Here is a 22,226-nt window from a genome sequence, read left to right as displayed (position 1 = left end):
ATTATGTCATTACTGCTGCACCCAGTGATCTAAGTGATAGATAATAGGATTCAGATTCTACTTGCCTACATCACGATGCTCTCAGACTCCCTTTAAATAAATTTCAGTGTGTTCAATGCTTTTTCCCAGTAAAATTTCTCTCTATTACACATGACTAAATTTATGGACATTGATGGTATTATTTTCTTGTATGTGCGGATTGGATTTGTTATTAAGAACATCTGGTGAGAAATTCATGTCAATAGCACTTTAGCAATATATTTACTTAGAAAATTGATAATGTGTACAATAATTATTTCACCAGCTGTAAGTCTTCATCTATAAGTTTAGCTGCATGATATGACATACAGATGTACATTTAAATCAGAGCTGGATCCTGACTGCCCTTAAAATTTTAGGCTTTCAGCATAGGAGAGGCATATAAGTTTAGGGTCCCAACAAAAGGGTGTGACTTGTGGCTGGCTGTTGTGTGCTCATGAATAGGCCAATTTGTGCTTTAAATACAGGTAAAATATATATCTTTGTACCGTGTTAGCCAGTAGAGATAAAAAATTGTTTAAAAGAACTGAAGTCCTCAGTGGTTGATACCTTTTAATGGCTAACTGAAAAGATGGTAATAATAGCAAGCTTTCGAGACTACTCAGGTCTCTTCATCAGGCATCTTTACCATGCCTAATGAAGAGACCTGAGTAGTCTCGAAAGCTTGCTATTATTACCATCTTTTCAGTTAGCCATTAAAAGGTATCAACCACTGAGGACTTAAGTTCTTTTAAACATTTTTTTGCTTTAAATACCTAATTTTTTACCATAATTTAATAGCAGTAATGCAATTCTAATTTCATATATACAATGTTTACATTTGATAGCATTTCAGAGTTCAGCTGTCATTTTTTTTTGTTATATTGAATAGTTGACTAGGCTTGCACTTGTTTACACTTGTTGGTGCTGGTCAGATTATTTTAGTACACTTCTTTCTGATGGAGAACTCCTCCCATCAGCAGAGGGCATTTAAAATTACAGCTGGATCCTGCCTTCTACAGTTAGGGACAGACCCAGGGCCGCCATCAGGGCATTTCTACAGTACCTGGTGTACTGGGCCCGATGAAGAGGGGGGGCCCAGGGGCCCGGCTGAGACAGCGGCAATTACTTAGCTTTATTAAACCCCGGGCCAGCTGGGCCCTGCCCCCTCTTCATCAGGCCACAGTCACAGCCGCAGCAGAGGGGCCTGGCAAGGCTGCTTTTGCCACTATACAGTGGCTAATTTGCATCGCATGCAAATTAGCCACGTGTACTGGAGATACCACTTACACAGCTGCACTGGGCCCCGAGGTTCAGGGGGACTCCCTGGCCTGTCAAGAATGAGGGCAATCTGACCTGTAGCTGCTCTAGGATCTGGGGGCTCCTGGCCAGATAGCCCTCATCGCATGCAGGGTGCTGGGCAGGGAGCGATCCGCAGCTCTGTACAGTGAAGAGAGCGGAACTCAGGAGTCTGTTCTATGCTCCCTGCCCTGCACTTTTCTGTGCGACACAGGTGCGCACTCCTTGATGACGTCATCACGCCATGCGCGACTGTCATTTGAAAAGTACCCGGGAGCTGGGAGGTGGAGAAATGGAGCGGCGCCGGTCCGTACAGCCGTTACAGGAGAGGTAAGGGTTAATTTTGTTGTTTTTTTTTTAAATAGATTGAGGAGGGGATAATAAGGAGGGGTAGGATTGGGATTGGTAGAGGGGATTCAGGGACTTATGGTGATCGCGGGGAGGGGAACATCATATGTGAATTTACATGCACTCTGTCAGGTCCTCTCTGGCCTCCAGCAGCATTCACACACACATCTATAAATATATATATCTATATCAGAATTCCCTGCCTCTCCAACTTTGATAGCAGCTGTTTCTGCGCTAATTAGGCCTGTGACTAGTTGAAAGGCCATAGTTTCCCCAGACTAGTCGGCCATCTTTCCATGCTATCCCACCCCTGTGGGCATAATAACATGATTTCCACAAGTCAGCGTCACCACTAGCTCCTGGAAATTTTGTGCATACGCGCCGCTGTGCTCATTCACCCACACGTCTCAGCTACAGAGAGGCGCACTGAGTATGGTCAGAGGTGCAGAAGCTGTTCCTCTGATCATGTAACAGTGCGCCTTTCTGAAGCTGGGATGTGTACACCCAAGTTCAGATGAGGCTCAATGTGAGAGAACACAGAGGCGCATGCGCAAAATTTCCAGGGGCTGACGATGACGCCGGCTTGTGGAAATCATGTTATTATGTCCACAGGGGTGTGATAGCATGGAAAGAGGGCTGACTACTCTAAGGAAACAATGCCCCTGCGACTTGTCATAGATCTAATTAGCATAGAAAAAGCTCAGTTTATAAATCCTCTTTTTTTAAACATTCATTTTAGTAAATAACATTACACAGGGCTGGTGATCAATTTTAACATACAGACGTGAAGGCTGCTGGAGGGCATAGAGGACCTGACAGCAGGTTTCCTTTAAAATGAGTTGGATGGTGGGTGAGGATGCTAAGTTCCTCATAGCTTCCGCTCCAAAATGTATTATATGGCCCTGATAACCTCCTACCCAAACTAAAATTCATTATATAGCCCTGGTTGTGTCTTGTCCCCCCCAAAGTTCATTGTGAAGCTATTAAGGACGTATGATAAATTGTGGGGGGAGGTCACATTACCGGGACTAAGGCGGGCTTTGCACTCTGCGACATCAGTAACAATGTGTTACCGATGCTGCAGCGATAGTCCCGCCCCCGTCGCACATGCAATATCTAGTGAAAGCTGCCGTAGCGATTATTATCGCTACAGCAGTTTCACATGCACTCACCTGCCGTGCGACGTCACACGGCAGGCGGCCAATTGAAGTGGAGGGGCGGAGATGAGCAGGATGTAAACATCCCGCCCACCTCCGTCCTTCTCATTGCAGCCGGCGGCAGGTAAGATGAAGTTCCTCGCTCCTGCGGCTTCATACACAGCGATGTGCGCTGCCGCAGGAGCGAGGAACAACATCGCACCTGTCGCTCCACCGGCATTATGGAAATGTCGGAGGCTGCAGCGATGATACGATAACGACGCTTTTGCGCTCGTTCATCGTATCAAAAAGGTTTTACACGTTGCGATATCGACTGCGACGCCGGATGTGCGTCACTTTCGATTTGACCCCATCGACATCGCACGTGCAATGTCGCAACGTGCAAAGCCGCCCTAAGGCTTTGTGCACACATTCAGTATTTGCAGCATAAAATTGTGCTGCAAATTCTAATGTGCTGGCAGGAAGAACACAGCATAAAATATGCGTTTTGCTTGCAACTGTAAAACGCTGCATATTTTCCGCTACAAAATCGCAATGTGTGCACATAGACTTATAATTAATTGGGGAAGTGTCACAGAGACTGATTAGTTTATATTTATTAGGCGACAGATTATAGCTAATGGGGGCACAGTGCGGCTTATTTATCACCTTATATTCTGAATGGTGGTGGCTCATTGTATAATGTATAGTCTGGTACATATTTATATTCAGGGGTGCAGCCTGGGGGATTGTTTATTCAGGAAGTAAATGTATGTATACAATATAAGTGACCTTGTAGTTTTTAGGGCTGCAGTGGTCAATGTGACAAGAAGAGTAGTGGCTGTAAGATGGCGACATGAAGGTCTGACCAGATGGAGAAGAGACAACAGAAAATAACTTACCAGATGAGACGTCAGCGGTAAGTAACTTTCTGAAAACATTAATTATGTACTGTATGACTTGGAGTATTGCTGCTATTTGTTAAATCCGTTAGGCCACATTATCATATGTGTGTGACATTTCCGTGTGTTGCCAGACTTTTTTTTATTAGACGGCACGCGGACCCCTAGAGTTTCATAGACCCATTCACATATCTGTGAAAATCACAGCTCTGAGAATGAGAACTGCAAGACTTGGAGCATGTGCTGTTCTGATCTGATTATGAGGAATAGGACAAACTCCATGGGTCAGTGCGCTGTCAGAGAAAGAAATATCAGGCAGCACACTGACACTGCACACGGATGCAGGATGCAACCTTATTATTTAGTGTACTCACTATGTACAGCGCCGTCCTTAAGTACATTATTTCTCCTTTTATTATGTATAACACTGTCCCTTATTAGCATCTTCGCTAGTTATGTATGGTGCTGTACTTTATTATATAGTGTCCTCTCTTTTTCTGTATAGCACCGTCTCCTATATAGCATATTCTGATTATTTTTGTTATTCACAGCTCCCTCTCTTTATTATATAATCCTCTCTTGTTAGATATAAAATGACTGCTGATGGAGCAGCATCTGACCAGAAGACCAGTCCATCAGAAAAGAAGCTTTACCATGTTCCATCAACAGTCATGTTATTTTATATCTAACAAGAGAGGACGCTATGAAATAAAGACAGAGCTCTATAAATAACAAAAATGACAAGAGAATCCAATATGTAAGGAATGGTGCTGTACATAGCAAAAGAGGGCACTATGTAATATATATGTATATACATATAAATCTGCAACTTTGTCACCATAAAAAAATGGAGGCCCAGGCACAATTTCTTGCACAGCTTTCAGTGTCCGCTCCTCTGCTGGAGGCAGGGGCAGAGCAGGGCTTAGCATGCAGCAGTGTGATGAGGTCATCACACTGCTGCAGGAAAGCAGAGCCGTGGAGGTGGCGAGGACTCGGCAACCGGTGGAGACAGGTATTCGCTCTGTGAGCCGAAGACAGGTGCGGGATGATCGCTGGGGGTGTTTGAGGGTCCCGCCGACCCCGGTCCCCACCTTGCTTCAGCTGGATGTGCGTTGGAGGGCGCATATCCAGCTGAAATGTATCGTGGCTCAGAGAGGACGCCGCGTGACTTGGGAGCCGGGAAGGGTGAGTAAAATATATATTTATATATATAATGTTTTTCCAAGAGTAGTGGCGGAATGTGGAAAGTTTGCGGGGTGGAGGCGGAGTGGGGGTGGAGCCTGGGCGGAGTCTCAAGGAGGCCCCATAATTTTGCCAGTATGGGGCCCTGAAATTCCTAGTGGCGGCCCTGGACAGACTAATTTGGTGCTAACTGTTTTGCTATGTTTTATAGTGAGCCTTGTATGCTAAATGTAAAAAACTAAAAACCTTTATGTAAGTATAAGAAATATTACCTGGAACCAGTCAATAGTACAGCAATTAACAAGAGCTGGAAATTTTCGAAGGCGGTTCCGGAATGCATCTCCAATAGGACTCATAGCAAGCACAATATGAAGCTGATCTCGACAACGGTCAATAAACAAGTTGAAAAGAGCGAGGGGGCTGCCATCAGTCTGTTTAGATTTATCTCGCTGTCTGTCTATCTGTCGCATTCTTTCACATATTTCCTGTTTTTCATCAGGTGGAAAAAGATTTGGAACCTCTCCTGCGTTTAATAAATTGTTGATATCTTCTAGGAAAGATTCCTTCTTAATCTGTGTATCAGTAAAGAGAAAGACACCATGCATATCACCCTCTGTAGATCGTCGTAGAATTTGTTTCAAGTCCTCACGCCATTCTGAAGTGCCATAACTTTTTGAAATTTCCACTTGAAAGAGTCTCTGGTCAGCCATGTGAACAGCTAAGCGAGTAACAGACTGACGGCCACTTCCTCCAACACCCACAAGAAGCGCATGGCTACGAGGTTGTTTCAGAATGCGAGAGATTCTACATATGTGTTCAATGGCAAATCTGAACAAAACCAAATTCATTGGTTTTTTGCTAATGTTGTTGAATTCTTCTAAATGACTTTCCACAACTAAACGCAACTTGTCAACATCAGTTATTTCTTTATAGTTGGTGTCTTCCCTCTTAGGATCATGAAAATCACAAAACATTAAACTGCGTAAGTCATCTTCCTCCACTTTGCCATCATTATTGAAGTCAAGATGTTGAAAAAGTAGATGAAAGTCTTCTCTCATGTGACTCTTCACAACCTCTTCAATATAGCTGACAAGCCAAGACTGATCGGAATTATCAACAAGGCGATCATAGTAAACTCGAAGAACCTGATTCAAAAGAAACATACAAACATCCCATAACACAATAAATGTATGAACATTAATCTTTTTTCAAATCATCTTTATGCTGTTTTCATAAGTAAATCATTGCATCTTGTATATAAAATGTACACAGACACTGCAGGCATAGCTTTAGTCCAGCAGGCTGTCGCTTGTATATTAGACTTATTGTAGATAATGTTATTAGCAGAAATTCCTTCCATATGTCTAAATATGGTTGTTGTGCAGCACGTACATGGTATTTCTCCAAGTGTATACATAAGTAGATAGAACAGTACTCCATACACATGCCTCCAAATGTTATACTTTATTTTTGCAAATCCAAAGAGAACACCAGAATTTAAACATGCTCATTTGTTATGCGCAACATTTTGGGTCAATGACTCTTCATCAGATATGATGATTTAAACAACATCAGAGGACAGTGGTGGTCTTGCTAATAAGACATAAAACGCGTCGTGGCCCTTGTCTCGGACATCAAAACATGTAATGAAAATATGCTATTCAGGGTGTCCTACTCACATGATGTGAGGTCCAAGACTCAGAGAATTGCACCTTTTTATACCTTCTTATCAAGACCTCTACTGTCTTCAGAACTACTTTATATCATGCCTGATAAATAGGTTTTGACCTGATATAAATTTGTTTTTTTATGTGAGGTTTTCTTTTAATCTAGATAAAAGCATAACTTTTAGAGTTTTACATGTGTATGGATTGCTGTTCTATCTACTTTTATATATACTGATGTATAGATAAACAATGGTCAACTCTTCTTGAACATGCATCCACATTATTCAAGTACCATATGGGAGTTGTTCTGCCTGATATCAAATTATTTGATAGTTTATATCTGCCACCACAAATGCCATGTACATCTACTAAAACACACCCTTGCGGATATACTGTTTAAAAATCTACATCCAGGACAGAGAGCTACACTGACATAATCTATCCATATTTTACACTAAACACAACACTTTTGTTTTTTATCCAATTTTTCATGAGTTGAACTAAAAAATCTAAGACGTTTTCTATTTACACAGAAGGCATTTTTGTCTCAAACAGTGTTTACAAATTTGTCTAAATCTGTGTTAGTGAGCACTTCTCCTTTCCAGAGATAATACATCCACCTCACAGGTGTGGCATATCAAGATGCTTATTAGACAGCATGATTATTGCACAGGTGTGCCTTATGTTGGCCACAATAAAAGATCACTCTAAAATGTGCAGTTTTACAGTATTGGAGAGGCCGGGAAGGGTGCAGAAAACCAGTCAGTATCTGGTTTCACCACCATTTGCCTCACACAGTGCAGTACATCTCCTTCATATAGAGTTGATTTTTGATTGTGGCCTGTGGAATGTTGTTCCGCTCCTCTTCAATGGCTGTGCAAAGTTGCTGGTTATTGGCAGGAATCTGAACATGCAGTCAGCTATGTCATTCCAGAGTATCCCAAATATGCTCAATGGGCGACATATCCGGTGAGTATGCTGGCCATGCAAGAACTGGGATGTTTTCAACTTCCACTTATTGTGTATATATCCTTGCAACATGGGGCCGTACATTATCATGCTGCCACATGAGGTGATGGTCATGGATGAATGGCACGACAATGGACCTCAGGATCTTGTGACGGTATCTCTATGCATTCAAAATGGCATTTTGAATGCACACAGATACCGTGATGAGATCCTGAGGTCTGCTGGACATCCCAGCAGTCAGCATGCCAATTGCACACGCCTTCAAAACTTGCAACATCTGTGGCATTGTGCTGTGTGATAAAAGTGTACATTTTAGAGTGGCCTTTTATTGTGACCAGCCTAAAGCTGGGTTTACACACTGAAACTTTCTAGCGATCCCACCAGCGATCCCAACCTGGCCGGGATCGCTACAAAGTCTCTGGTGAGCTGTCAAACAGGCAAACCTGGCCAATGACGCAACAGCGATCGGGACCTGCAGAGCGACCTAGCTGGTTGTTGGGGACGTTGTAAAGCAGCTATTTGAAAGGGAAGTCGCTGTAAAGTCCCCTTTACACACTGAGACTTTCTAGCGATCATGCTGCACAGCGGGAAACAAAAGGACCTAAGAATGGTCCTGAACGATTTGTAGCGATCACAACTTCACAGCAGGGGCCAGTCCGCTGATGTGTTTCACACACTGCAATGTCACTGGGGAGGTCGCTGTAACGTCACAAAACCGGTGACGTTACAGCGATGTCGTTTGCGATGTTGCAGTGTGTAAAGCCACCTTAAGGCACACCTGTGCAAGAATCATGCTGTATAATCAGCATCTTGATACGCCACACCTGTGACGTGGATGGATTATCTCCAGAAAGGAGAAGTGTCACTAACACAGATTTAGACAAATTTGTAAACAATATTTAAGAGATAAAGGCCTTTTTGTGTACATAGAAAAATCTTAGATCTTTGAGTTCACCTCATGAAAAGTTGGAGCAAAAGCAAGTGTTGTGTTTAAGTTTTTGTTGGGTGTACATTTAAATGCCCACTATGTAATACATTTACTGAAGAGGTGTCTGGCCTGAGGTTTCCACCTGTTGCCAGGAGCAGTGAACAACTGTGTATTATCTGAATTATTTTAGGGCCTCTTTTTATTTTGTTCACGTAAAGTCAAAAGTGGATCCAAAAATAAAATACAAGAAAAAAAATCAGTTGCCTATTTAAAAATATGTCTGTACCTCATGAACCCAGAGGCGCTTAATTAGTAGAGGAGAATCTGATGTCTCAGGACGTGATAAACAGATGCCTTGAATGACACGGGAAAAATCACGTAGATTGAATAAGTAGTGAGATTTTGTTGGTGTTGGCAATAGATTTTTCATTGCTTCTTTGTACACTGCCATCGTGCTGTGTATTATTTGTGGGGTTAATACTGTATATTCACTTGGAAAGTTATACCTGAAGCAGAAACAAAGAATGCAACACATGTATGAGTAATGCAAGAAATAAAGTGTCAAAGTTAATTTAATTAAAATACAAATTGATTTTATACTTTTGTTACTTGCAAACTTTTTGAACAAAAGGATAACAGCTAACAATATTTCTGTTATGGCTCTGATTCATCAAACTGTTTTCACCAGAAGTTGCACAAAAATGTTGTGACTTTTGGCTTTTTCATACCTTACTGCAGAAATGTAACTCCAGTCACTGACTGATTTGTGGCAAGGCCCACAGAAGCGCATGCCATGCTTTAGATGGTCAAGACTGGAAAGCAACAGGAGCCTTGATGATTCTGAGCCATTGTACTTGTACTCATATAGATTCTGGCTCATGTCTAGTTCATGCAGAGTAATTTCTATAATGTAATGATGGCTGGACCATACATTCCGATGAACCCGATTCATTATGATGCACGCCCTTTTACTTAATTAGAAACATCTGACTCCAACACTCTCCCTCATTAAGACCAGTGCTGTTCGTGCTGGTATAGATAAAGTAAGGCCTGTATGTTTTATAACAAGTTATTCTGTAAAGATGAATGAACATCTCACGTTCCTAAAGTGTGAAAGTATATGTACAATAATCCAAAACTTTGGGCACTCTCAGCCAAATGACTATTTTGACTTAGGGTACTGTCACACAAAACGACGTACCAGCGATTCCGACCACGATACGACCTGGTCAGGATCGCTGGTACGTGGCTATGGGGTCGCTAGTGAGCTGTCAAACAGTCAGATCTTCCCAACGACGCAGCAACAATACGGCGGTCACTGGGACCCTGTCACATAGTACGATTCAAATCTTGATTAGTAACATAGGCGTGCATCTACATTGCCTTTTCCGCGCCCATCTGCTCCGATTGGTGGTCGTAACTGCATTGTGACTGGGCGGCCTTGCCTTTAGAGAAGGCAACATAATAGCGCTTCCATCCTTCTCCATCCTTGTCCATCCTACAGTCCTGATGCAGAGTGGACTGTATTACGATCTGCTGCTACAAGCGGGCCGGGAGAAGTGAATTCAGCCCTCTGAAATGTACTGCGATCTACAAGCCAGAACAGAGGATGAAAGCGGCCAATCCGAACGCAGTAGCAATCACCAATCGGAACAGAGAGGGCGCAGAAAATAACGAAAATGCACACCTACGTGAGTCGCGAACGAGGTCGTTGGGTAAAGTGTCAAACACACCGATGCGTGTTGCTCTGTGTGAGCCCGACGACCAAAAAAATCAACCAGAACAGTGTGTAACGATCAGTGAGTTCACAGCAGGGGCCAGGTTGCTGCTTAGTGTCACACACAGCGAGATCGCTGATGAGGTCACTGGTACGTCACAAAACATGTGACTCAGCAGTGATCTCGCTAGCGATCTCGCTATGTGAGAAGTATTCTTTACTGTGTTGATTAAACTTATTACCAACTTTGCAGGCAACATTACCCTTTTCAACTACAAAAATATATAAATTAAGTAATTTGTTAAGAACAAAATGATAGCTCAATGGTAAATCATCAAATCATCAACCAAATGAGGGCTGGAGGCCAGATCATTCTGAAAATGAAAGTAAAAAAATTGAATGACATATGTATCCAATTTGTGTGAATTTCATAAATGACCTACGGGACAGTCTGTGGTGCTACAGTGAAGGAAATATTTAATTAATCCCTTGCTGATTTTGTAAGTTTGCCCACTGACAAAGACATGAACAGTCTATAAATATAAGTGTAGGTTAATTTTAACAGTGAGAAATAGAATATCCAAAATACAATCTAGAAAATCACATTGCAAAATGCAAATAAATTTATATAGTTTATACAGAGAGAAAAAAGTATTTGATCCCTCTGGCAAACAAGACTTAAAACCCTTGTTTACAAGCAAATCAGACGTTTTTTGTAGCTGGTGATGAGGTTTGCGCACATGTCAGGAGGAATTTTGGTCCACTCCTCTTTGCAGATCATCTTTAAATCATTAAGATTTTAAGGCTGTTTGGCAACTCGGAACTTCAGCTCCTCCATAAGTTTTCTATGGGATTAATGCCTGGAGACGGGCTCGGCCACTCGATGACCTTAAGTGCTTCTTTTTGAGCCACTCCTTTGTTGCCTTGGCTGTATGTTTTAGGTCATTGTCATGCTGGAAGACCCAGCCACGACCCATTTTTAATGTCCTGGAGAAGGGAAGGGGGTTGTCACTCAGGATCCATTGTCCCATTGATGTGGTGAAATAGTCCTGTGCCCTTAGCAAAGTAACACCCCCAAAACATAATGTTTCCACCTCCATGCTTGACAGTGGGGATGGTGTTCTTTGGGTCATAGTCAGCATTTCTCTTCCACCAAACATGGCGTGTTAAGTTAAGGCCAAAGAGCTCAATTTTTGTCTCATCTGACTACAGTACCTTCTCCCAATCTCTCAGAATCATCCAGGTGTTCACTGGCAAGCTTCAGATGGGCCTGCACATGTGCCTTCTTGAGCAGTGGGACTTCACGGGCACTGCAGGATTTTAATCCATTATGGCGTAATGTGTTAGCAATGGTTTACTTAGTGACAGTGGTCCCAGCTGCCTTGATATAATTAAGAGGTTCCCCCCGTGTAGTTTTAGGCTGATCTCTCAACTTCCTCGTGTTCCTGGATACCCCATGAGGTGAGACTTTGCATGGTGCTCCAGATCGATGTCTATTGACACTCATTTTGTATTTATTCCATTTTCTTATTATTGCACCAACAGTTGTCTCCTTCTCACCCATCATCTTACTTATGGTTTGTAGCCCATTCCAGCCATGTGCAGGTCTATGATCTTGTCCCTGACATCCTTAGAAAGCTCTTTCGTGTTGCCCATGTTGTAGAGGTTAAAGTCTGACTGATTAATTGAGTCTGTGAACAGAAGTCTTTTATACAGGTGACAATTTTTACTGTCTTTAATGCAGGTAACGAGTTGATTAGGAGCATCTAACTGGTCTGTAGGAGCCAGAACTCTTAATAGTTGCTGGGGATCACATACTTATTTCGCTCTAAAAAATGCAAATACATTTATATAATTTATACAATATGATTTTCTGGATTTTATTTTGAATATTCTATCTCTCACTGTTAAATTTAACCTACCCTTAAAATTATACACTGTTCATGTCTTTGTCAGTGGGTAAACTTACAAAATTGGCAAGGGATCAAATAATTATTTCCTTCACTGTATTTAAGAGCATTGTATGTAATGATACATAGGCCTGATTCACATAGACTTTTTAAAGCTTTTTACAACAGTTTTCTAGCATAAACGTTATGATGAATTGGGACCATTATGGAGGTTCTCAATTGGATTCGGATCTGGAGAAAGTGAGGGCCTGTCAATGGCATCAATGTCTGCATAATCCAGGTACTATTCTCACATACAAGAAACCAAACACAGAACCAAATGGAATAAGCAGAAACAACCTTAAGTGCAATTTCAGCAATTAAACACAGAAACTAGCAAACGTATCTGGAGTGGATTCAGGCACAGAAGAAATGGGAGAAATTGAAGGGAAAACTCCCAGACATCTTCAGAAGCAGGCACGAAGTATTACCACCGGCGGTAGCCAGGCAGAAAATGGTCTCCTAAATACACTAGTATGATTTGCAATAGGATTTCCTGGATTCCCAATTAACTCCAACACCTGTCTTGCTCACAGATTCAGCCTCAGCTTTATTACCATTCCTGGCCACCAGAGAGAGCTCCACACCAGCACCCACTTGGATGACATTCACAACACCAGGTCCAACCCAGACTGAGGGAAAATGTGCACAAACTGGGCCATTTTCAATAAACCAGCAAATCAGCAAGGGCTATCTGTGCCTGTAACAATGCCAAGGAGGCAGAAGTTGCACATCATGGTCAAGGGGTACTTAAGTGACCACACCTGCATCCTTTCTGATACTTAAGTTCCCTTTAATTATTGGGTGTCCAAGCTGAACACTTGGCCCGACCTCTCCTTATATGCTTTGGAGGTGCTGGCCTGCCTGGCTGCTAGTGTGCTGTCAGAGTGTATTTTCAGTTTTTCTGGGGCAATCACTGACAGTTGCACATGCCTCTCCACAGAATATGCAGACACTTAGGCCGGAGTCACACTTGTGAGAAACTCGCACGAGTCTCGCATCGCATCACCCGACATGGCCTGACGCTCTCCGAACGGGAGTGTCTCAGCTGCATAGAGATAAATGCAGTCGACCCGCTCCTATCAGGACAGTGTGTGGCCATGCCAGGTGATACAATGCGAGACTCGCGCGAGTCTCTTGCAGGTGTAACTCCGGCCTAACTGTGATTAAATTCAACAGACTGAATTTTTTCACAGTTTTTAATCGCTCCAGAAGAGGGCAAGCCAAACTAAAGTCCCCAAATTTTGACTTTGACTACTGCTGTTAACGTCCACCCCTTCCCATATACACCGTGTGCAGAATTATTAGGCTAGTTGTATCTTAGAGGATTTTTTTTATTATTGATCAACAACTATGTTCTCAATCAACCCAAAAGACTCAAATATCAAAGCTTAAAATTTTTGGAAGTTGGAGTGTTTTTTTTTTAGATTTGGCTATCTTAGGAGGATATCTGTTTGTGCAGGTAACTATTACTGTGCAGAATTATTTAGCAACTTAATAAAAACCAAATATATTCCCATCTCACTTTATTTTCATCAGGTAAACCAATATAACTGCACAAAATTTAGAAATAAACATTTCTGACATGCAAAAACAAAACCCCAAAAAATTAGTGACTAATATAGCCACCTTTCTTTATGATAACACTCAACAACCTACCACACATAGATTCTATCAGTTGCTTGATCTGTTTACAATCAACATTGCATGCAGCAGCCACCACAGCATCCCAGACACTGTTCCGAGAGGTGTACTGTTTTCCCTCCCTGTAGATCTCACATTTTATGAGAGACTACAGGTTCTCTATGGGTTTCAGATCAGGTGAAAAAGGGGGGCCATGTCATTAGTTTTTCATCTTTTAGTCCTTTACTTTTACTGGTCGGCCACGCTGTAGAGTAGTTGGATGCATGTGATGGAGCATTGTCCTGCATGAAAATCATGTTTTTCTTGAACGATACCGACTTCTTCCTGTACTACTGCTTGAAGAAGTTGTCTTCCAGAAACTGGCAGTAGGTCTGGGAGTTGAGCTTCACTCTATCCTCAACCCGAAAAGGTCCCACAAGTTCATCTTTGATGATACCAGCCCATACCAGTACCCTACCTCCACATTGCTGACTTCTGAGTCGAAGTGGAGCTCTCTGCCCTTTACTGATCCAGCCTCTGGCCCATCCATCTGGCCCATCAAGAGTCACTCTCAATTCATCAGTCTATAAAACCATTGAAAAATCAGTCTTAAGATATTTCTTGGCCCAGTCTTGACGTTTTATCTTATGTTTCTTGTTTAAAGCTGGTTGTTTTCCAGCCTTCCTTATCTTGGCCATGTCCCAGAGTATGGCACACCTTGTGCTTTTTGATACTCCAGTCACGTTGCAGCTCTGAAACATGGCCAAACTGGTGGCAAATGGCATCTTGGCAGCTTCACACTTGATTTTCCTCAATTTCTGGGCAGTTATTTTGTGCTTTTTTTGCCCAACATGCTTCTTGCGACCCTGTTGGCTATTTGCCATGAAACGCTTGATTGATTGTTCGGTGATCACGCTTCAAAAGTTTGGCAATTTGAAGACTGCTGCATCCCTCTGCAAGACATCTCACAATTTTGGACTTTTCAGAGCTCGTCAAATTTCTCTTCTGACCCATTTTGCCAAAGGAAAGGAAGTTGCCTAATAATTAAGCACACCATATATAGGGCGTTGATGTCATTACACCACACCCCTCATTACAGAGATGCACATCACCTGATTTACTTAATTGGTAGTTGGCTCTCAAGCCTATACAGCTTGGAGTAGGACAACAAGTATAAAAAGTATCATGTGATCAAAATACTCATTTGCATAATAATTCTGCACACAGTATAAAGCCACTCCTTCCTGCATCAACCATGACTTAGCCCATAGAGCTAAATTTTGTAAACACTACGCACATTGTGCAGTGTTTGACCAACCAGGCATTACTCCTACTCCAGCCTAACTACTATTTGTCATTGGAGACCAATGTCACAGGTTGTCCCACATTGTGACTGAGATAGGGGATACATATTCGATAGAAATCTACTGTCAGTCACCATAGCTGGCAAAAAAACATCCCTGGTAGTCCCACATTGTGACTGAGATAGGGGATACATATTCAATAGCAATTTACAATGATTGTTGATGAACAACTAATGGCCCTCTGTTAACTTGAATTGAGGGCTGCAGAATGACATGGAGAAAGAGGAGGGTATAGCTCAACGTAAGAGCAGTCCCTCCCAAACGTATGATACTGGGCCATCTCAGGGTCCTCACCAAACTCAGGTTTCCTGACTATTGTAGGCCCTCTGAAAATTTAAATTTAGGGCCGCAGAATGACATGGAGGAGGAAGAGGACGAGTATAAAGCCCAATGCTACAATGGGTGCATTGTAAACTGCTATGGAATATGTATTCCACTATTTGAGTCTCAATGAGGGAGGGACCGCCCAATGTATAAGTAACAGCAGTCCCTCAAAAACATACAGTACAGACCAAAAGTTTGGACACACCTTCTCATTCAAAGAGTTTTCTTTATTTTTATGACTCTGAAAATTGTAGATTCACATTGAAGGCATCAAAACTATGAATTAACACATGTGGAATGAAATACTTAACAGAAAAGTGTGAAATAACTGGAAATATGTCTTATATTCTAGATTCTTCAAAGTAGCCACCTTTTGCTTTGATTACTGCTTTGCACACTCTTGGCATTCTCTTGATGAGCTTCAAGATTTAGTCACCAGAAATGGTTCTCACTTCACAGGTGTGCCCTGTCAGGTTTAACCCCTTAACGACCGCCGATACGCCTTTTAACGGCGGCAATTAAGGGTACTTCTTCCGATCCGCCGCTTTTTTACGGCGGTCGGAAAAAAGGGTATAGCGCCCCCCAGAGTCAGAAAATCTCCGGGATTTCAGCTACCGGGGGTATCAGAGACCCTGGAGATCATGATTCGGGCCGTTTTTTCCGGTCCCCGCTCACGTGATCACCGGTATACACAGTAAAACGATGATTACGTTACAGTAAATGACAGCGCCGGTAAAAAATGATTTATCTCCCATCTGGCATGATCAAACATGTCATATGGGAGATAAATCTCTTCCCCGGTCCCCTCCGGTCCCCCGGTGTCCCCAAAGTGCCCCCCCGACCATCTAACCCCCTCCTGAAAATCCAAGATGGCCGCGCGCACAGCAGCGCACCTGGAGCATTAACCTTTTCGTCTGGTTTCTGTCGCATGTGCCATCACACATGCAACAGAAAACTGCTCCCCAGACCCTGCCAGGTCACCCCCTATTCCCACCCTGGTGTCCTCCGGTGTCCCCCGTACCTGTCGCAGCTCTGTTCCCCCTTGCCCCCTCCTCCTTCACAGTGCACGCCGGTCACATGCGCAGAGCGCGGCTGTCAGCTCAGCTTCCTGCTTTGCCTTCAGAAACGCTGGCTGCTGCTCGCACTCTGCAGCTGTGACCCGGGGAGAGTGGGTGCAGATTCTTTGCACCCACTCTCCTCAAATGGAGGGTCTGCACTCCTAGAAAATGGGGGACACGTTCCCTGAGTGTGCCCCCCATATTCTAGAAGGTCCAGAATCGACGTGGAACTTCCAAAATGGATTACAGGGGACCTGATTTTTTTTTTCTTTTCAATAAATTGGTGAAAGAGGGAATGATTTGGGGAGTGTTTTTTCAAATACATTTTTTTTTGCTGTCAATTTTTTTTTTTTATTACTGTCAATTAGTTATGTCTGGTATCAAATAGACGCCGTGACATAACTAATTGCTGGGCTTGATGCCAGGTGACATTACACATCTGAAAGAAGGCAGAAAAAGAAGTCTTTAAATTTGCCTCATATTACATCATATCCCATGGGATATGATGTAATATGAGGCAAATTTAAAGACTTCTTTTTCTGCCTTCTTTAATATGTCCCTGAAGTTGTTGCCTTTTACTCTAAGTCTATTGTGACTGTCTTGGTTGTTGCTACATTACACATCTGGTATCAACCCCATTTATTACCCCATTTGCCACTGCACCAGGGTAACGGGATGAGTTGGGGCGAAGCGCCAGGATTGACGCATCTAATGGATGCGCCACTTCTGGGGCGGCTGCGGCCTGCTATTTTTAGGCTGGGAAGAGTCCAAAAACCATGGCTCTTCCCACCCTGAGAATACCGGACCCCAGCTGTTAGCTTCACCTTGGCTGGCGATCTAATTTGGGGGGACCCCACGTTTGTTTGTTTTTTTAATTATTTATTTATAAATAATTAAAAATAACAAAAAAAACAGCCTGGGGAGCCCTTCAAATTAATCACCAGCCAAGAGAAAGCTGTCATCTGTGGTTTGCAGGCTACAGCTGTCTGCTTTACCCTAGCTTGCTATCAGAAATAGGGGGGACCCCACGTTATTTATTTTAATTTTTTTTTTTTTTTGGGCTAAATACAAGGCTAGGCACCCTTTAGTGCCACATGAAAGGCACTAAAGGGCGCCAGCTTAGAATATGCAGGGGGTGGAACGTTATATATGTTTGACATCTATCCATTCATCCATTGCAGCATTTTAGGCTGTGTGCCCACAATCAGGGTTTGCAGCGTTTTGGGCGCAGTGTTTTCCCTGCATCCATAACGCTGCGTTGTAAAGTAGAAGCACAGTGGAAGGATTTTTAGAAATCCCATGCCCACTGTGCTTCTTTTCTCCGCAGCATAAACCGACCTGTGGCGCAGCTTCCTGAGCCTCAGCATGTCAATTTATGCTGCAGAGACAAGAGTGCTCTCTGCAGGTAGAATAAAGCTAAAGTTCACAGCAGCCTAAACCCAAATCGTGGGCATGGGCAGCTGCGTTCTCCCGTGGACAACACTATCTCTGCAGGAAGGCTGGCACTGTGTACTAGGCGCCGTGTCGCTGGATCATGGCCACATAGCCTAACAGTGAGAATATTGTTGCTACAGCAACATTTTTGTGAAGTACCTGTGGATTCAAAATGCTTACTATACCCCTGAATAAAATCCTTGAGGGGTCCAGTGTCCAAAATGGGGTCAGTTGTGGGGGGTTTCTGCTGTACAGGTACCCAAGGGGCCCTGCTAATGTGACATGGTGCGCACAATTTATTTCAACTTTTCCAAAATTCAAATGGTGCTCCTTCCATTCCATGCCCTCCCATTTATCAAAACAGAGATTTTTGGCCACATGTGGGGTATCCCTGCGCTCACAAGAAATTGGATAACCACCTGTGGGGTCCACGTTTTGTTGTTGCCTCTTGAAAAAGTGAGAAATTTGATGCTAAATCAACACTTTTGTGAAAAAAATGAAAATTTCAATATGGCAACCTAAGCTTATCAAATTCTGTGAAGTATTTGTGGATTCAAAATGATCAATATACACCTAGATAAAAGCCTTGAGGTGTCTTGTTTCCAGAATGGGGTCAGTGTGGGGGACCTCCACTGTTTAGGCACCTTAGGGGCTTTCCAAATGCGACATAGCATCCGCTAATTATTCCAGCCAATTGTTCAGTCAAATGGCACTTTTTCTCTTCCGAGCCCTGCTGTGCACCCAAACAGTTGATTTCCTCCACACATAAGGTATCAGCATACTCAGGAGAAATTGCACAATAAATTTTATGCAGATTTTTTTTCCTTTTACTCTTGTTAAAAAAAAGCTATCTAGTTGAATTAACAATTTTGTGGTAAAAATATATTTTTTTGATTTTCACAGCTCAACATTATAAACTTCTGTGAAGCACCTGGGGGTTTAGGGTACTCACCAAACATCTAGATAAATTCCTTGTGGGGTCTATTTTCCAGAATGGGGTCACTTGTGGGGGACCTCCACTTTTTAGGCACCTCGGGGGCTCTCCTAATGCAACATGGTGTCCGCTATTGATTACAGCCAATTTTGCAGTCAAATGGCACTCCTTCTCTTCCGAGCCCTGCCGTGTGCCCAAACAGTTGATTTCCACCACATACAAGATATCACCAAACTCAGCAGAAATTGCACAATAAATTTCATGGTGATGTTTTTCCTGTTACCCTTGTGAAAAAAAAGCTACCTGGTTGAAGTAACAATTTTGCGGTAAAATTTTATTTTTTTATTTTCATGGCTCAACGTTATAAACTTCTGTAAAGCACCTGGGGGTTCAGGGTATTCACCAAACATCTAGATAAATTCCTTGAGGGTCCTAGTTTCCAATATGGGGTCACTTGTGGTTTTTTTTTTGCTGTTTACGTACCTTAGGGGTCCTCCAAATGCGACATGGTGCCCGCAATCTTTTTCGGCCAAATTTCCTTTCCAAAATTCAAATATTGCTCCTTCCGTTCCAAGCCCTCCCATTTCTCCAAACAAAGGTTTCAGACCACATGTGAGATAACACCGCACTCATAAAAAAGTGGGCACCAAACATTTGGGTAAAACTTTTGGAATTACCTCTTGAAAAAGCAAAACAATTGATGCTAAAGCAACATTTTTGAGAAAAAAAATGAAAATTTTCAATATGACAATGTAACGTTATCAAAATCTGTGAAGTACCTGTGGGTCCAAAATTCTCCCTATACCCCTAGATAGAAGCCTTGAGAGGGCTAGTTTCCAAAATGGCATCACTTGTAAGGGGTTTCTGCTGTTTAGGTACCTTAGCGGATATGTAAATGCAACATGGTGCCCACAATCTATTTCAGCCAAATTTGCTTTCCAAAATTCAAATATTGCTCCTTCTGTTCCGAGCCCTCCCATTTGTCCAAACAAAGGTTTCTGACCACATGTGGGGTATTGGCGCGTTCAAAAGAAAGTGAGTAACAAGTTTTAAGGTCCATTTTGTTGTGTTATTTCTTCTGAAAGTGAATAAATTTGGGGTAGAGCAACATTTTAGGTAAAATTTTATTTTTTGCTTTTTTTCATTCCACTTTGCTTTAGTTCCTGTGAAGCACCTGAAGGGTTAATAAACTTCTTGGATGTGGTTTTGAGTACTTTGAGGGGTGCAGGTTTTAGAATGGTGTCACCTTTGGGTATTTTCTTTCATCTAGGCCTCTCAAAGTCCCTTCAAATGTGATGTGGTCCCTAAAAAAATGGTTTTGTGAATTTTGTTGAAAAAATGGGAAATTGCTGATGAACTTTGAACCCTTCTAACTTCCTAACCCCAAAATATTTTGTTTCAGAAATTGCGCTAATGTAAAGTAGACATGTGGGAAATGTTATTTATTAACTATTTTGTGTGACATAACTCTCTGGGTTAAGGACATAAAAATTTAAATTTTGAAAATTGCAAAATTTTCAAAATTTTCATCAAATTTCTGATTTTTTCACAAATAAAAGCAAAAAATATCATTCTAAATTTATAACTATCATGAAGTACAATATGTCACGAAAAAATAATGTCAGAATCACGGGGATCCGTTGAAGCGTTCCAGAGTTATAACCTCATAAAGGGACACTGGTCAGAATTGCAAAAAATGGCCTAGGCATTAAGTACAAAACTGGCTTCGTTCTTAAGGGGTTAATAAGTAAGATTTCTTGCCTTATAAATGGGGTTAGGACCACCAGTCGTGTTGTGCAGAAGTCTGGTGGATACACAGCTGATAGTCCTACTGAATAGACAGTTAGAATTTGTATTATGGCAAGAAAAAAGCAGCTGAGTAAAGAAAAACGAGTGGCTATCATTACTTTAACCCCTTAACGACCCATGACGTACTAGATACGTCATGGATCGTGTGCCGGTAAGCCCCGCCCCCTGCCGCCGGCGGGCGGCGGCGAGACGCGCACATATCAGATGTTATCAACAGCTGATATGTGTGCCTGCTAGCCGCGGGTGGAATCGCTTCCACCCGCGGCCATTAACCCCTTACATTTCGCTGCCAAAGTCTTGGCAGCGATATGTACATGGGCGCCGCCATGACAGTGACTTACCCCGCCCCCACCGGAAGTCACGTGACATGATCACGTGACTTTCGGCGGTTGCCATGGTAGCACAGGGTCATGTGATGATGCCTGTAGCTAACATGAGTCACTTCCTCTCAATGCCGGAATACAGCCGGCATTGAAAGTGAAGCAGCAAATCTGCAGTTCTCAGCTCTGTAGCTGAGATCTGCAGATAGTGCAGAGCGATCGGATTGCTGATCGCAATAGCCCCCTAGGGGGACCAGTAAAATAAAAAAAAAAGTAAAAAAAACCTAAAAGTTCAAATCACCCCCCTTTCACCCCATTGAAAATTAAAGGGTTAAAAAAATAAAAAATACACACATATTTGGTATCGCCGCGTTCAGAAATGCCCGATGTATCAAAATATAAAATCAATGAATCTGATCAGTAAACGGCGTAGCGGCAAAAAAATTCCAAACGCCAAAATTACGTTTTTTGGTCGCCGCAAATTTTGCGCAAAATGCAATAACAGGAGATCAAAACGTAGCATCTGCGCAAAAATGGTACAGTTAAGAACGTCAGGTCGAGGCGCAAAAAATAAGCCATCACTGAGCCTCAGATCCTGAAAAATGAGAACGCTACGGGTTTTGGAAAATGGCGCAAAACGTGCGCCACGTTTTTTGGACAAGCTTGTGAATTTTTTTTAACCCCTTAGATACAAGTAAACCTATACATGTTTGGTGTCTACAAACTCGCACCGACCTGAGGCATCATACCCACACATCAGTTTTACCATATAGTGAACACGGTGAATAAAATATCCCAAAAACTATTGTACAATCCCACTTTTTTTGCAATTTTTCCGCACTTGGAATTTTTTTGCCGTTTTCCAGTACACTATATGGTAAAACTTATGGTTTCATTTAAAAGTACAACTCGTCCCGCAAAAAACAAGCCCTCATATGGCAAGATTGATGGAAAAATAAAAAAGTTATGCCTCTCGGAAGAAGGGGAGCAAAAAACAAAAACGCAAAAACGGAAAGTGCCCGGGGGCTGAAGGGGTTAAGAATTGAAGGTCAGTCCGAAAAATTGGGAAAACTTTGAAAGTGTCCCCAAGTGCAGTGGCAAAAACCATCAAACGCTACAAAGAAACTGGCTCATATGAGGACTGCCTCAGGAAAGGAAGACCAAGAGTCACCTCTGCTGTGGAGGAAGTTTATCCGAGTGACCAGCCTCAGAAATCGCAGGTTAACAGCAGCTCAGATTAGAGAC

The 22,226-nt window shown here is 42.5% G+C and overlaps 1 protein-coding gene across 1 annotated transcript in view; it reads right to left on the bottom strand.

Annotated features, from left to right (window-relative positions):
- Positions 1-22,226, bottom strand: part of DNAH7 (dynein axonemal heavy chain 7) — an 880,767-nt gene that overhangs the window by 368,641 nt on the left and 489,900 nt on the right. The window contains exons 39-40 of the mRNA XM_075317837.1: positions 8,736-8,955; positions 5,158-6,030 (exon numbers count right to left, since the gene is read on the bottom strand). Of these exons, the coding sequence (XP_075173952.1) occupies positions 5,158-6,030; positions 8,736-8,955 (1,093 nt within the window). The remainder of the gene's footprint in view (positions 1-5,157; positions 6,031-8,735; positions 8,956-22,226) is intronic.

The sequence above is a fragment of the Anomaloglossus baeobatrachus genome, chromosome 7 (genome assembly GCF_048569485.1).
Source record: "Anomaloglossus baeobatrachus isolate aAnoBae1 chromosome 7, aAnoBae1.hap1, whole genome shotgun sequence".
NCBI lineage: Eukaryota > Metazoa > Chordata > Amphibia > Anura > Aromobatidae > Anomaloglossus > Anomaloglossus baeobatrachus.
Note: the sequence above shows the minus strand (reverse complement) of the source record. Positions and strands in the feature narration are given on the sequence as shown.